Below are 14,609 nucleotides of genomic sequence, written 5' to 3' on the forward strand. Positions count from 1 at the left end.
CGATGTCCACAGTGGGGCCTGGCCTTACCCAGCTCTGGCAGGCTCACCACCAGCCAGGATGTGCCTGTCTTTGCGGTCAGGGTGCCCAGCGAGCTGAGCTGTTGATCAGAGGGGGACCAGCCGGGAAGGAAGGGGGCAGAAGGAGTAGGTGAGGCCTGAGGGCTGTTTGATCCACTGTGGCGAGGCCGCCCTCTCTGTGCCCGCCCTGGGAGAACCCCTTCAACTGCCAGGGCCGCCCGCTCCCAGCTCCGGTGGCGGGTGTGGCTGGCACGCCTCGCCTTCGTTGCTGTGGGGTCCCTCATTCGTCTGTCAGCAAAGCTGCCGGCCCACAGTCGGGGTGTCAGGGTCTTGGGGTCCGGGGCTCCCAGTGGTCGCAGCCTGGGTTGCGGGGAGGAGAGTCAGGCCACAAGAGCTTGCCCTGCACTGGAGTCCTTGCCCCTCTCCTCAGGGTGCACGAACTGGAGGAGATGGTGAAGGATCAGGAGACCACGGCCGAGCAGGCCCTGGAGGAGGAGGTTCGGCGCCACCGTGAGGCCTACAGCAAGCTGGAACGGGAGCGCAGCACGGAGATCGAGCTGCTGAATACCAGGTGGGCCCGCGGGATGGCCCAGTGCCCTCTGCCCTCTGATGCGCCCTCACGCCCAGCTCTTGCCCTGTGGGCGGGTGCCGTTCCCATTGTATGGATGGGAAAACTGAGCCCCAAGGGGACGCCTCCTGGAAATCTACTTTTGATACTTGAACACTTGGATGTGTTCTTTAGGAAGCAAGTAAAAGAATGTTCATAGTAGGTACAACTGGAAACGACGCTTGTCTGTCAAGAGGAGAATAGGTTAAAAAAAACACACACACAGTGGTCTTGCCCTGAGTCCTGTACTGGGTCTGATGTCCAGGCTTGGAGCGCCCCCTGCTGTCAGATTCTTCCCGACCCTGAACACTGGGGCGCACTGACCCCAGGCCCCAGGGACCAAGGATAAGCAGGGCTGCTTCTGGGCCTGGAGCATGGCTGTTGGAACCTGCGGCAGGCAGGGAGAGGACGGGCCTGGGAGTCTGGCTTGGTCACGCGTTAGCTCCATGATGTTGGACATACTCGGTCACTCTCTGGGCCTCGGTATCCATCTGTCAGCCCTCCCTGGAGAGTGACCAGGAAGGCAGGTCGGCTGATGCACGTCAGAACACCGCACACAGGTGAGGGCTCTGACGATGCCAAGGCCCTCCCCCGACCCAGGCCAGGGAGGCCACCTGGGCCCCTGGCAGAGAGGATGGCTAGCCTGCTCTTCTCAGGCCCCCTGTGGCCCCGGTCTCTGAGCTGAGCCTCTGGAGTCTGACAGGTCCAGCCGGGGTGGAGGGTGGGTTGGGAGGTGGGCTCCCTCCTTGTACCTCACAGCTGGCAGGCAGGTGGTCCCCTGCCTGCTGAGGTCAAGCAGGCCCAAAGGAGCTTGGTGGGCGGGACCCCTGTGCAGCTGGGTGAGGCCTCCCAGCTCCCCGGTGCCTGAGACGCGCTTTGTCCCCTTTATCGACCGGGGCTTCATCTTAAGTTCCCACGGGTGTTCTAGAAGCTGCTGTTTTGCATCTGTTCCTTAATGAGGCAGGTACCTCACTAAGCATCACGTTCTCTGCCTGCTTCTGACAGCCGGCCGGTCGGCTGGCCTGGGAGAGGTGGCTGGGACGCAGGTGGTGGAAGAAGACCGTGGGGGTGCGGACCAGGGCCGAGGCCGAGCACTGTCCCCTAACCCGTGCCCCTGTCCAACTCCAGGGGGCGCTGTTCCCACAGACGCTGCAGGCAGCGCTCCCAGAGTCTGCAGTGTGCTTTGTGCCTCAAGAGAGGTGGCCTCGTCGGGGGGTGGGGGGGTGGTCTGAATCCCCCTTAGGCCCTGGCCCGGGGCGTCTCCTGGGGAGCCCAGAGGGCAGCGGGGGCCAGGAAGCCCTCTCTCCACCAAGGAGGACATGACAGTGGGAAGGAGAGGGAATGCCCTACCAGAAATGGCCCTGCACTGTCCTGGTGCCACTGGCCAACGGCCCAACTCACCTACCCCTCTTCTCAGGTCACTGAAAACTGACCTGGACAGTCCTGGTGAACATTAACACAGAGGAACCACTGCCCGTGGGCGTCAGAGGCAGCTGCAGCGATCGCTTGGAGGGCAGAGCCCTGGGGGAGATGCGGGGGAGAAGGTTGCCTTCCAATGGTGAATCCTAACAGGAGGGCCCTGCCCCAGATGCCACAGGAGGACTCTCTGCATTAGCAGAAGAATACCACTGCCTACCCCCTCCCCAACCCCGGGGGTGTTTCAGGCCCTAAGCAGTATGCAGAAAGAACCTTATGTTCCTATTCATTCACAAACAAGTGTTTCCTTTTATCCAAAAATAATAACAACTCAGGGTCTTTACCATTTTGCCTTGGATGACAGGAAGCTCAAAGCCATATTACCATTTGGAACAATTATTCATATTCTCTCTCTCTCTCTCTCTCTCTCTCTCTCTCTCTCTCTCTCTCTCTCTCTCTCTCTCTCTTATTTCTGGTATGTACCCTCCAGGGAGCGGAGAATTGCTGCAGACTGTCAAATTGTAAGGGAATCTCCATTTTTGACATTCTTGTCCTCCTCCTTTCCCCAGGGTGCAGCAATTAGAGGAAGAAAATACGGAGCTTAGGACGACAGTGACTCGGCTGAAGTCGCAAACAGAGAAGCTGGATGAGGTAAGCAGCAGGTCCCGGCGTCGCTCAGACTTGGATCTTGAGCCAAATCCACAGAGAGGCTGCGTGGGCCATCGGAGGCCTTTAGTTTCTAGTTTCTGAAATTCTAATAAAATTGCTGTAGCCAAAAAAAAAAAAAGGCATCAAACATGAATAATTCATTTTTCCATATTTCTTATTTTCCAAGTTTTCTATAGTGAATATCTATTTCCTTGTATTACAGGAGAAAATAATAAAAAAAAAAAAAAGAAAGAGGTTAGCTTCTGTTTGGGGTCTTACCTTTTTTAAAAAATTTATTTTATTTATTTATTTATTTATTTATTTTTGGCCACATTGGGTCTTTGTTGCCGTGCACGGGCTTTCTGTAGTTGCAGCAAGCAGGTGGCTTCTCTTGTTGCGCAGCACGGGCTCTAGGTGCACAGACTTCAGTAGTTGTGGCTCACAGGCTTAGTTGCTCCGCGTCATGTGGGATCTTCCCAGACCAGGGCTCGAACCCGTGTCCCCTGCATTGGCAGGCTGATTCTTAACCACTGCACCACCAGGGAAGTCCAGGGCATCTTACCTTATTCGGGTCCATCTGGCATCATTGAAAGGCTTCAGAGACCGGAGATTTTTCTAGCTGTGTCTCTAGACTCCTAGGGGATCGGGCCATTTCTTTAATCCGTGCCTCGGAGGGCTCTGTTCAAGGGGCTGATCTGATGGCCCATTTGTCGAGGTGGCTGCCCCGGCCCCCAGCAAAGCCCCTGGAGCACAGCGGGCCCCCTGGGAACTCTCCCCCTGCCCCGGTCTCCCCGGCTCCAGGAGCGGCAGCGCATGTCCGACCGGCTGGAGGACACCAGCCTGCGGCTCAAGGATGAGATGGACCTGTACAAGCGCATGATGGACAAGCTGCGGCAGAACCGCCTTGAGTTCCAGAAGGAGCGGGAGGCGACGCAGGAGGTGGGTCCCGGGCCGGCAGGTGCCAGGGCTCCCGCCCCGCCCCCCCCGCATGCCCCGCCCCCTGCTCCCGCCAACCAGCCTCTTGCCCCCGCAGCTCATCGAGGACTTGCGCAAGGAGCTGGAGCACCTGCAGATGTACAAGCTGGACTGCGAGCGGCCGGGCAGGGGCCGCGGCTCGTCCTCCGGCCTGGGCGAGTTCAATGCCAGGGCCCGAGAGGTGGAGCTGGAGCATGAGGTCAAGCGGCTCAAGCAGGTGGGCCCTGGGAGCCTCTGACCCACGGGATAAGGTGTACAGGTCCCCTCCGGGTGGGTGTCCTGTGAGGGGCCGAGAGCCGTAGCGCCCCCTTCCCCGACGAAACTGCCTGCTCCTCCCAACACCCTCGTTGTCAGGGCTACTGGTCCCCGTCTCACGGCTCAGCCGAGGCAGATGGAAATCCCAGGGGCTCTGCTCAGCATCCGTGAAAAGAAGCAGACACCAGTCTTCTGTCCTGGGCGCGAGGGGTGTGGGAGGAGGCTCTACCCAGCCACCCAATAGTGCCTCGCTGCATTGCGTTCTCCCAGGAGCAGACCCCGCGCCCAGGATTCCGTTTCAGATGGTTTCCGCAAGCACTCCCATGATTGGAGACCAGTTGGGGGTGGGGGAAGCGGGATCAGGGTGGGGCAGTGACCCAGCGAGGGCGTGATGGTGCGGGAAGCCCGCACCCAGAGACTCTGAGTTGACCACCCCCCAACCGACCCCCGGAAGCAGAGGTGCTGGAGGTTCTGCTCCCACAGCAATCCTAAACCCCAGCCCTTCTCAGCCACGAGGGGGCGCCCTAGGCCCCAAGTGTGAGCAGTTAGGAGCCTTGAGGCAAAAGCTGGAGTGCAGGGCTGGTCACCAGGGTCTGGGCAGGACAGTACTGGGCCTGCTGTACTCAGGAGCGAGGGTGCCCCTGGAAAGCACTCCCAAGAGCGGGATTCCTGAGCCCAGCTGCAGGAGGGGCCACGGAGATGAGCTGACCTGTCAGCCCAGAGATCTAGAGCATCACTTCTCCTCACCAAGGGCCAGTGTTGGAGAAGGAGCCACTGGGTGGGCGGGGCCCCTTTTCTGGCTGCCAGGGGGGAAGGGGTGGCCTGGAGCCATGCCCCTGTCTGGAAACTTGGCTCCCTGAGCAGGGCTGTTAACTCCTCCTCAGAACCCCAGGACCTCCCAGGACCCAGCTCTCCTCCCCCTCAAGCGTGGCAGATGCCCCATCATCTGTGGGTGTCCTGGACGGGCCATGACACACGCCCAAGGGGTGGAGAGGGTGCTGGTGGCAGTCAGGGAGCAGTGGCTGCGGAGAAGTGGGTTCCGGTGGGAGCTGGTGTCGCCTTTGTCCCCCTCCCCAGGAGAATCATAAGCTGCGGGACCAGAACGACGACTTGAATGGGCAGATCTTGAGCCTCAGCCTCTACGAAGCGAAGAACCTCTTTGCCACCCAGACCAAAGCCCAGTCGCTGGCTGCGGAAATAGACACGGCCTCTCGTGATGAGGTAAGGTGCCCAGCAGCTCTCGCCGTGGAGCCTGGCTGCTCATGTGTCCTGCCCCATCTCACCTGTCTCGACGACAAGCCTCAGGCTGCCCAGGGCCTGGCCCCTCGAAGTCTCCATCTGCAGTGACCCCGAGTGACAGGGGAGAGCGGTGAGGCAAGGAGGCTGCAGGTGGAGTTAAATCCGCTCCGATTTCCTGTACGTGGTGGGAGGAGCATATGGGTTTGGGAGCAGAACGGAGTTTTGAGTCTTCACTCTGTCAGGAACATGCCGAAATGGCCAGTTGATTTCATCAACTTATAATCCAGGGGAGGCTGGACGACCCCTCCCCCAAGTCAAGAGGGGAAGGACGCTAGCATTTCTTGGCCACCTGCTTGCGGTATGTCTTCACTTAATCTTCTGAGAACTCAAAGGCTTTCTGAACACTTACCTGTCACAGATCGGGAGATCAGGACACAAGATCACCCAACTTACAGAGGGAGAGGGACCCAGGTCTCTAGCTGCAAAGCCCACTCTTTCTGCCCCACTGGGGTGTGCTTATGAAAGATCAGGCCTCCGAAATACCCAGATTAGATTTCAACACGAATCATGAGTCACTGAACTCTTACCCTGTGCTTGGGACACACAGCTAAGAGCTGGCCCCTGGGCCTCAAGGAGCTCCCATGTGAGCCGGGCACCAGCCTCCAGCCTGCGGGCAGAGGCAGCATTTCAGTTACAGCCTAAAGGACACGGCAGGAGTTGACCTGGAGAAGGACAACGGCAGGGCCGGAGGGTGGTGAGAGGGACGTTCCAGGCAGAGGAAACAGCTGGCAGTCTTAAGGACTTTGGATGTCACTCCTGACTATAAATGCCTCTGGCCAGTGTTCTCTCCCTTTATCAGAAAATCACCCATACCTGGACTCTTCCGTGGGCCGGTGATATGAGCCTCTCTGGGGGTGTGGCCTGGGCCTCTTCGTATTTAAGCCTCCCTGGGTGTGATGCCCTAGACTCATGGCCTGGCCCCGAGCGCTGAGGCTGGTCTTGGGGCACTGGCTCTGCCCACACCCCAGCCCCGGCCCGGCCTCTGACCTCTCTTTCTCGTTCCCTTCAGCTCATGGAAGCCCTAAAAGAGCAGGAGGAGATCAACTTCCGGCTGAGGCAGTACATGGACAAGATTATCCTTGCCATCCTGGACCACAATCCCTCCATCCTCGAGATCAAGCACTGAGACGAGGGGCCTGGCTGCAGAGCGGCCTCGGGACCCCTGGACCCCGGGATTAAGGGCCAGATCCTGCCTGAGGATGCGGCCCAGGCCGGGCTCCCACGCACACTGTAAATGTGTCTCTGGCCACGGTGGTGTAACGTGTACTGGTGTGTATGTGGGGAGGCCATGCGCACAGCAAGGGGTGAGCGTGGGCCGTGGCCGCGGGCGCCATCTGTGCTGTTAGCCGTCCTTGCACTTTGTGGTCCCTTTGCGTGGGGCAGAGGGTCCCCGAGGTGGGCGGCGGCGAGGTCGGCAGTCAGGAGTTACTGTAACGATGAGAGCTAGAAGTTTGTGTTTCAGATACTGGATAAAATGATTCTACCTCTGGGGACCAGGATTAAAAAGTACTCTAGTGAGACAGGCTCTTCCACCACATCCCTGTTTCCCCCTGGGAGTGGGAGCAAAATTACCATCTTTTCCAGGAGTTCAAATGCCTCACCAACCTCTTCGGCCACCTTTCAGGCCCAGGTGCTTGAGCTCGGAGAGGAAGAAGGAGCGTATGGGGGGAACGCGTAGGGGCCCCTCACGAGCCCCCCACCCCCAGCCGGCAGCCCGTGTGAGGCTGTGCACAGTGTGTCCCAAGGACTCAGGTTTGTGGAGGAGCTGGAGGGGGCGACCTTCATCCTGAGAATTCTTGGCGTTCTGAGAGTTCCCCGCAAACTTCTCCATCCCTGCTCACCTACCTCTCCTTCTCTGTCTTTTTTGTTTTTTAAGACACTGAAAAATGAGCAGCGTTCACCTGGGTGTACATGAAGGGTTAAAAGAAAGGGGGAAGGAGGCTGGGGACAGTCTAAGGCACGCGTTGGCGTTGGGCAACCAAAGACACGATTTTCAGGCGGGAGCACGCTCAGGTCCCTGTCAGCATCCTTTCCTGTGGATGCCTTTTAAGAGAGGGCATGGATGGACCCTCTCGACAGCTCCCTCGGGCTAGAAGTGGGCCTTGCTTACCTGTCCCTGGGAATGGCCTTGGGTTTGGATTTTCAGAATCCAAGCTCTGGGCTTGGCTCAGTTGGGTGGTGAGGGCCCCGTGTTCCAGCCTTTAGAAACACACCTGTACTCGGGTCTCAGCCAGGGGAACAAACGCCGTGCTGGTGGGAGAGACGGTTGGGGAAGTTGCAGGGAAACCTTAGTCTTCCATCCTGGTGACACGTGGTGGAAATTCACCCTCTGGATCTTTCATGTGATGTTTGGTTCTAGGTGGCTGGGAGTAGATACGGTACTTCCCTTTGAGTTTTCCAGTGTGTCTCAGTTTTGTATGGCTTGTGAATTGTTTCCTTAATCCAAATACATATAAACAATGTATGGTCTTATTTTCCCCCCTGCAGTTTCTTGTTTCCTTCAGCACTTCTAGTGTGAACAGGAAAGCTTGGGCATCTTGGGGAGGGGTGTATTCAAAGGAGAGAGGGCAGGAGAGGGTGAAGAGGGGACCTAGGGCCTCGAGTGTGTTCCTGCTCACAGAGCAGGGCTGTGGCCAGGACTGATGTTCGTCCCATTCCAGCCAACGTTTGCTTTTGTTGGAGTTCGTGATTTCTTTCTAAGCGTATGCATGGCATCTGTTTCCTGCAGCAAATCGTGGGGCTGCATTGGTCTGATCCAGGACTTCGGGGCCGCGCACACCAGGAGGATGAGGGCAGGGGTCAGTCTCCTGGGAGTCTCTCAACCCCCTAAGGACACTGGTCTCCTTGGGCCCCCCAGGGGTCTGGGCGGAAGCAGCGGTGGAAAGAAGGCACGAGGAGTGGGTCTCTTGAGAATTTGCTAGGAGGGAGGAATGGCATGAGTTAAAGGACAGGAAAGACGATGAATCCCGAGGTGGCTTTGGTCTGGCTTTTACAGGGAGGCATCCTGCGGAGAGGCCAGCCGGATCCGGACCCCGGTCTGTGGGGGACTCGCCCAGGGATGAGCATGTTGATGTGTTACCCGCCCTGACGTGGAATTCCAGGGGAGGCCGCAGAGGCCTGAGTTAATAAAGTCACAAGGTGGGAAGGAATCTCGGCCAAGGGGAAAGCGGCGGAAAAAGCTGTCGGCCTGCAGGGGGCGCCACGGGAGCGGACTCCCGCGGGAATTGCTAGTCGGGAAGGCCCCTCGGGACCTGGTCTCTGGAACGGGCTGACTGTAAAATGAGACTGAGTTCCACTTAACACACGCCCCATGTTAAATCTAACCTTCTCACTTCAGCCAGAATGTATCAGATTGGCTTTTTAAGAGCCTGTAGCTTTTTAGCCTGAGGGGGGCAGCTGCCGGAGGGGTCCCAGCCCCACAGCCTCTGGGCAGGTTCCAGAGCTGGACCGACTGGTCCAGGTGGGGCAGAACGTGCTCTCTTCCTGTGTTTTCTCCTTCCTTTGTTTTTCGGTGGAGGGTTCTGCTTCTGTCTCTCAGCGGCGGGGCTGCTAGATAGTATACAGGATGCCCAGTGAAATCTGAATTTCAGGTAAGCAAATGACTCAGTAGGTGTTCCCTGCAGTACTTGGGACACATTTTATTAAATGGAGAAGCTTTTAAAATTCTGATAACTGGGCCCAGTCCCCAGAGGTTCTGATTCCGTAGGTGTGGGGCGTGGCCCAGGCATCAGTGTTGTTGTTTTTTAAAGAATTCCCCAGGTGATTATAATTTAACTGGGTGCCCCATGAGGGTTTTGGTTTTGCCAAGCCTGGCGACTGTACCAAGTAGGGATTACAGTAACTTGTGTGAAGTTTAGAGGTGTTTGGGGGTGTGGGGAGCAGCTTCTGCAGCAGATTCACATTTTACATGACTCTGGGCTATCCTTGCCTTCAATCAGAGCCCCAGCAAAATTCGTTGAACCAGCAAGTGTTTAAAAAAAAAAAAATTAACTTTGAATTGCCAGAGTTAGGCAAGTTATCTTAAATGCGTAGATTCTTCAAGAATTGTCAGAGGGAAATTATCCTTTATCTATAAACGCCTAATACACTTTATTTCTCACCTATTAAAAACACAAAACTGGACAACCTCGCAAAGTTCCTGGGCCTGAAACGGGGCTTCTCAACTTGGGCCGTGCATTGGAATCACCTGGGGAGATTTTTTTAAATGCTGCTGCCGGAGCCCCCAGAGATTTGGATTTAATTGGTGTGGGTGTGGCCCAGGCGCCCAGCTGTTTAAAGAGCTCCCCAGGTGATGAGTGCAGCCACGGGGGTTGCTGGCCAGAGGCAGAGAAAACCTCTGTTGGGCTTGTTAACCCAGGTGCTGGATAACAGCGGGTTCACCTGCTGGGATGTTGGTGGCTTTTCCTGTGATGGTGACGTCGGATGGTGAGACGTTAGCTGACCCCTCGCCCCCCAGGATGGGAGGCCAGACGCCTTCAGGAGTGGGTGGATCCAGCTGTTCTCACTAGCCTAGGGGTTAGCGAACCCTAGTGGGCCGGTCTCTGCCTGTTGCTCGTGGAGCTGGTGGGTGGCACGTGTTGGGATGTATCAGACACAGTCCGGAGTGGGAGCAGAACGGAGTGGGGGCGGGAAGGGGCGGGTGGGTGCCGAAAGCAGCCTCCGAAACAGCAGCCACCCACCTGCACAGCTGAGCCCGCGGGGATTCCCGCTTTGGGGGTTTTGCCTCTGATCTGTTTTCAGGCTGGGGGTTAAAGGTCACCCCAGCACCTCCCCTGTTAGTAGCCATACCAGCATCCCCGCCCAGCCCTGGAGGCTCCAGGCGCTAATCTGCTGGATTCCTGGCCGAGCCAGGTCCTGAGGGTCAGGACGGCTCTTTTGTTCCAGTGAGGGACTTATAACGGGCAAAGGCCTTCAGGGGCCGGTGGGGCCTGTGGGACCTTGAAGAAATTAAGCCCTCTTTTTGTGCTGCTGGGTATGTGTGTTTAATGCATTTAAACCTAAAAGCGAACTTTAGATGCGATGGGATGGGAACAGGGGAAGCGTCGGGATGGCTATAGTGCCAAGGAAACGGCTGTTCGCCCGGCAGATCTACAGCGACTCTTTCAGGGCTGAGGTGGGTTTTAGATTAAGGAGAGGGGCCATTCGGCACTGCAGCCCTGGCACCCGCCCCGGCCTTTCCTCCTCTGGGACTAGGCCAGCTCCTCTAATGCTATGCTTCAGGCTGGCCAGAGGCCTCAGGCTAGAGGGGCCATGCCCTCCTGGGTGACTTTGCGCAAGTCCGTTCCCTCCGCTGACCTTAGGGACCTCCAGGCCCTGCCACCCTGTTCTGAGTGCGCCCATGAACGGGAGCAGGAGAGGCCGGAGCCATGGGCCTGTTTCCCTGCCCTCCTGCCACGCCCCACCTACCTGGGAAATAGGCTGCCTTCTAGAAAGGTGTGTTTCTAGAAGTGTAGCCCCTGCGAAGCCTGATGCCACATGACGTTGGTGCTCCGACCTCGTAGGCTCCTCTTTCCGCTGTGATTGTAACGGAGGGGGAGGGGTGTCTGCCCGGAGCCAGCAGCAGGGGGGTGGCTGGGAGAGGCACCCTGGCGCCGGCCCTGCAGGATCTCGGTGCTGTCGTCTGGGGAGACGTGCCTTCTCCGGGCCCCTCTGCTTTGCTGTGCTGCACAGGCTGTGTTTTGTCTGCATGGTTTGGGGTCATTGTCCTTGTGCCTTCTCTCCCCTGTCACCACTGTACAGGAGTTTCCACTGCCCCCTTTTCTACGTCCTCTGTTTACCCGAGCCCTGTGAAGTGTACATAGCGTCCCCCTTCGCGTCCACGTGCCTCCGCCCCGCGGCGCCCGCCCCCCGAACGCCCGTCCACAGGCCCCAGCTCCACTTCCTCCGCTCGCTCAGCCGTGCAGACTTGCTGACCTGGGACAGGTGTTTCATTGTGGTCTCACTCAGCCCGTCGTCCAGCCTGCCGCTGTTTAGGCGCCTTGCACACTAGAAAAGGCTCACTCTGTGCAAAGCAGCTTCTCCCACAGCCCCCTCCCTGAGTCAGTGTCAGTACCTGTAGCCGGCAGAGCGCACCTTCTTAAGCTGGGCGTCGGCCCGGCCGCGATGTCGTGGGTCTGCGGCCGCTCTGTGGGCCCCTCGGAGGAGGCACCCCGGCCCACGGGAGAAGCTCCAGCCGCGCCGCTTCCAGTGCTTGGCACTGGGCCTGGGTTCAGGGCCATCGCCATCTGGTGTCTAAACAGCTGCGGACCCCAAACAGGCAGAAGGAAGGGGCTTCTGGCTGCATCCCCTGCCTGCCACTGACAGCTGCCCAGCTCTTCCTCATCTGCCCAAGGTGCTCAGACCCGGGTGCCATTCAATCCCCGGTGAGGTCAGGACCGCCGTCGGACCAGGCGTCGCTGAGGACTGGCTCGCAGCCCGCTGGCTCCCTCGTCCCCGGCTCTTCCCGCTTTCTTGGCTGGGGTCTCCGGGGCCCGGGTGGGCTGAGCTGCATGTGAGGCTCATCGAGGGTTTGTCAGGTGGCTCTGATGCATCGTGGTTTTCACCTGAGTCTTTTGCCCCAGGAGCCTCCGTCTGGAAGCAGGTTTAGCTTTGGGGCTGGAGGGAGACCTCCACCTCCAGGCCCCAGGGTGGGGAGAGGGTGGGGAGGCTCCAAGGCTGCGTCCTGGGGTCCCGAGCTGTCTGCCAAGAAGGAGCAGGCTCTCAGAGGCAGGCTCCCTCGGGAACGCTCACGTACAGACCCAGGTGTAAATAAACCCTTTGCTCTTCTTGCCTGACTTGACGGTGTTTCTGTGGTAGGGGAGGGAGGGTGGAAGAGGTGAGGCCTGGTCCCAGAACTCCTGGGGTCAGTCTCCCATAGGAAGAGCGGGCCTCATCCAGTGTACCAGGGTGGCTGGTGCCCCTCCGGGGGCAGGGGCTCACCCTGCAGACCCTCTTTTGAGCCTGTCCTCGGGACAGCACCTAGGAGAGGAGATGGGCATCCCAGAAGCCCTGATAACGGCACCATCCAGCCCTCGGGGCTGTGACGTTTGAAAACCGTGTCCTCACTGCAGCCACGTTCCCTTTCCCAGCAGGGGCCTCCCAGGGCTCTCAACTTGTTCTGCTCACTAACGGGGTCCCCATGTCGTCTTCTGCCGTGTCCGCGCCCATGGCTCCCCTGGGTCACAGGCCCAGGTCCTCCACTTGAGCGTGGGTCCCGCCAAGCACTGGAGGTGCTCCAGGTTGGTGGCCCGGACCCCCAGGGTCCTGCTCTCTCCTGTCTGCCCCTGGTGGTGGCTATGGAATTCCAGGTGTCAACAGGGTTCACAGGCCCAGCCTCTCTGGAGGTGAGTCTGCCTTCCTGTTAGCCCAGGCCCTCTTAGCTCCCCACACAGGCCCAGGTGCTATAGGTCTGCCCAAGTGGGCAGACGGTGCCCCATTCATCGGAGTCACACGGCCTCCTGGGCTCACAGCAAAGTCCTCTTCCAACACTGGGCGTTCTGTGACCTGGACCTTTACTCTCTCCATCCTCCTAACGCGCCTTTCCCTTCCCAACAAGGGTTGCCAGATTCTGCAAGTCAAGATACAGGATACCCAGTTAAATTCGAATTTCAGATAAATAATTTTTCAGTGTAAGTATGTCCCAAGCAGTACTAAAGTTATTCATTGTATAGCTGAAATTCAGATTTAACTGGGCGTCCTGTATTTTATCTGACAACCCCATTCCGCACTCCTTCTAGGACCCCTTTGCTGCCAGCCAGGTGTCTCCAATTCCTGAGCCCTGGCCCTGCACCCCAGTTTCAAAAACGGCTTCCTTCTTAGTTTGCCACTACTTTTTTTTGAGACTGGTCCTGCCTCCCCTACCCCAGCCATCCGGAAGCAACTGCTGGCCTTTCCAGAAGCTGTAGCCCCCTTGCACCCTGCCTTGGGGTCTGTGTGTTGAGATCTGAAGTCCTGAAAAGGTGAACTCGTTGTTAAGGAAGCAGAGGAGAGTGCAATGGGGTCTCGGGAACCAAGGTGGGGACAGGGTGTCACTGATAAAACCCCAGTATTAAACTTCCAACCTGCTGATGTTTCACAATAATTAGGCCATTTCTGAGCACCAACTCTGCGTTCATGGAAAAAGTCCTGCACTTGAAATCAGACCCCCATTCTATGACTTCCTTCTGTGTGACTGAGCAAGTTTTCTGAGTTTCGGTTGCCTCGTCCGTAAAGCGAGGGAAGTAACCGTTCCTACCCATGGAGTCAAGCCACCAGATGGGGATCCAGTAAGTGCTTGCAGAATCAGAATCTGGATTTGGGGAGGCAAAACTCACCTTCCCCCAAAGGCTCCTTATCGAAACGTCTCCTCTATTAAATTAGTTTTCTAGGGCAGCTATAAAAATGTACCACAGGGGACTTCCCTGGCAGTCCAGTGGTTAAGACAACGAGCTCCCAAGGCAGGGGCACGGGTTCAATCCCTGGTCAGGGAAAATTCCCACATGCTGCATGGCATGGCCAAAAAAAAAAAAAAAAGGTGCCACAAATTGGGGGAGGGGGTGGGATGGTGCTTGAAACAACAGAAATTGATTCACAGTTCTGGAGGCCACAAGTCTGAGATCAAAGTGTCAGCAAGGTCAGTGCCTTCCGCAGTCTCTGAGGGAGGATCTGCGCCGCGCCTCTCCTGGCTGACGGTTGCCAGCAATCCTTGGTGCTCCTGGCTTGTGGCTGCATCGCTCCAGCCTCTGCCTTGGTTGTCGCATGGCCATCTTCCGTCTGGGTATCTCTGTGACCAAAATTTGCTCTTCTTATAAGGACACCAGACGTTGGATTAGAGCCACCCTACTTTAGTATGACCTCAACGTGATCACAACCGCCATCACCCTATTCCCAAATAAGGCTACGTTCACAAGTACAGGGCTTAGGGCTTTAACATACCGTTTGGAGGGGACACGATTCAACTGAGTTTACTCTTCTGGAGAGAGATGAGAGCAAGCCCTGCAGTGTGTGCAGGCTGGGACCCCTGCACAGTCTTGGAGACCGTTTTCTCACCCTCTTTATTACTGATGACGTTGTCCCTACGCCGCTTAGAGGTCACGGTTCCTGCAAAAGTATTCCATTGTCGGATCCCACCAGCTCACCATGCCCTCAAATTTAGGCCCTTTTAGAGTCATCCGGGCCCAAGACAAAGTCTCCTGAAGGGTCAAAAATACCTGGATACAAAATCACTCAACCAACAGACTTAATCTACCGGGCACCAGGGGGGGATGGGAGCTGGGGGCAAGGGGACTGAGGCCAGTGGGCAGCAGGGACAGCCTCCCTGAGGAAGGGCTGTTTCAGCAGAGCCCTGAAGAATTGTAGGATCTGGGAATCACACGTGGGGGAGGCCTGTAGCGAGCACGGCCGTTTCAGGGTACGGTGTCCGGGAGGTGAGTGG

The 14,609-nt window shown here is 57.5% G+C and overlaps 1 protein-coding gene across 3 annotated transcripts in view; it reads left to right on the forward strand.

Annotated features, from left to right (window-relative positions):
• RAB11FIP4 (RAB11 family interacting protein 4) overlaps positions 1–7,690 on the forward strand; it is a 113,795-nt gene extending 106,105 nt beyond the window's left edge. For all 3 annotated transcript variants that reach the window (XM_060134455.1, XM_060134456.1, XM_060134457.1), the window contains 6 exons: positions 449–589; positions 2,611–2,692; positions 3,491–3,628; positions 3,723–3,881; positions 4,997–5,140; positions 6,228–7,690. In XM_060134455.1, the coding sequence (XP_059990438.1) occupies positions 449–589; positions 2,611–2,692; positions 3,491–3,628; positions 3,723–3,881; positions 4,997–5,140; positions 6,228–6,344 (781 nt within the window). In that variant the 3' untranslated portion in view covers positions 6,345–7,690. The remainder of the gene's footprint in view (positions 1–448; positions 590–2,610; positions 2,693–3,490; positions 3,629–3,722; positions 3,882–4,996; positions 5,141–6,227) is intronic.
• Positions 7,691–14,609: the final 6,919 nt, after the last annotated feature.

The sequence above is a fragment of the Lagenorhynchus albirostris genome, chromosome 20 (assembly GCF_949774975.1).
Source record: "Lagenorhynchus albirostris chromosome 20, mLagAlb1.1, whole genome shotgun sequence".
NCBI classification, from domain to species: Eukaryota; Metazoa; Chordata; class Mammalia; order Artiodactyla; family Delphinidae; genus Lagenorhynchus; species Lagenorhynchus albirostris.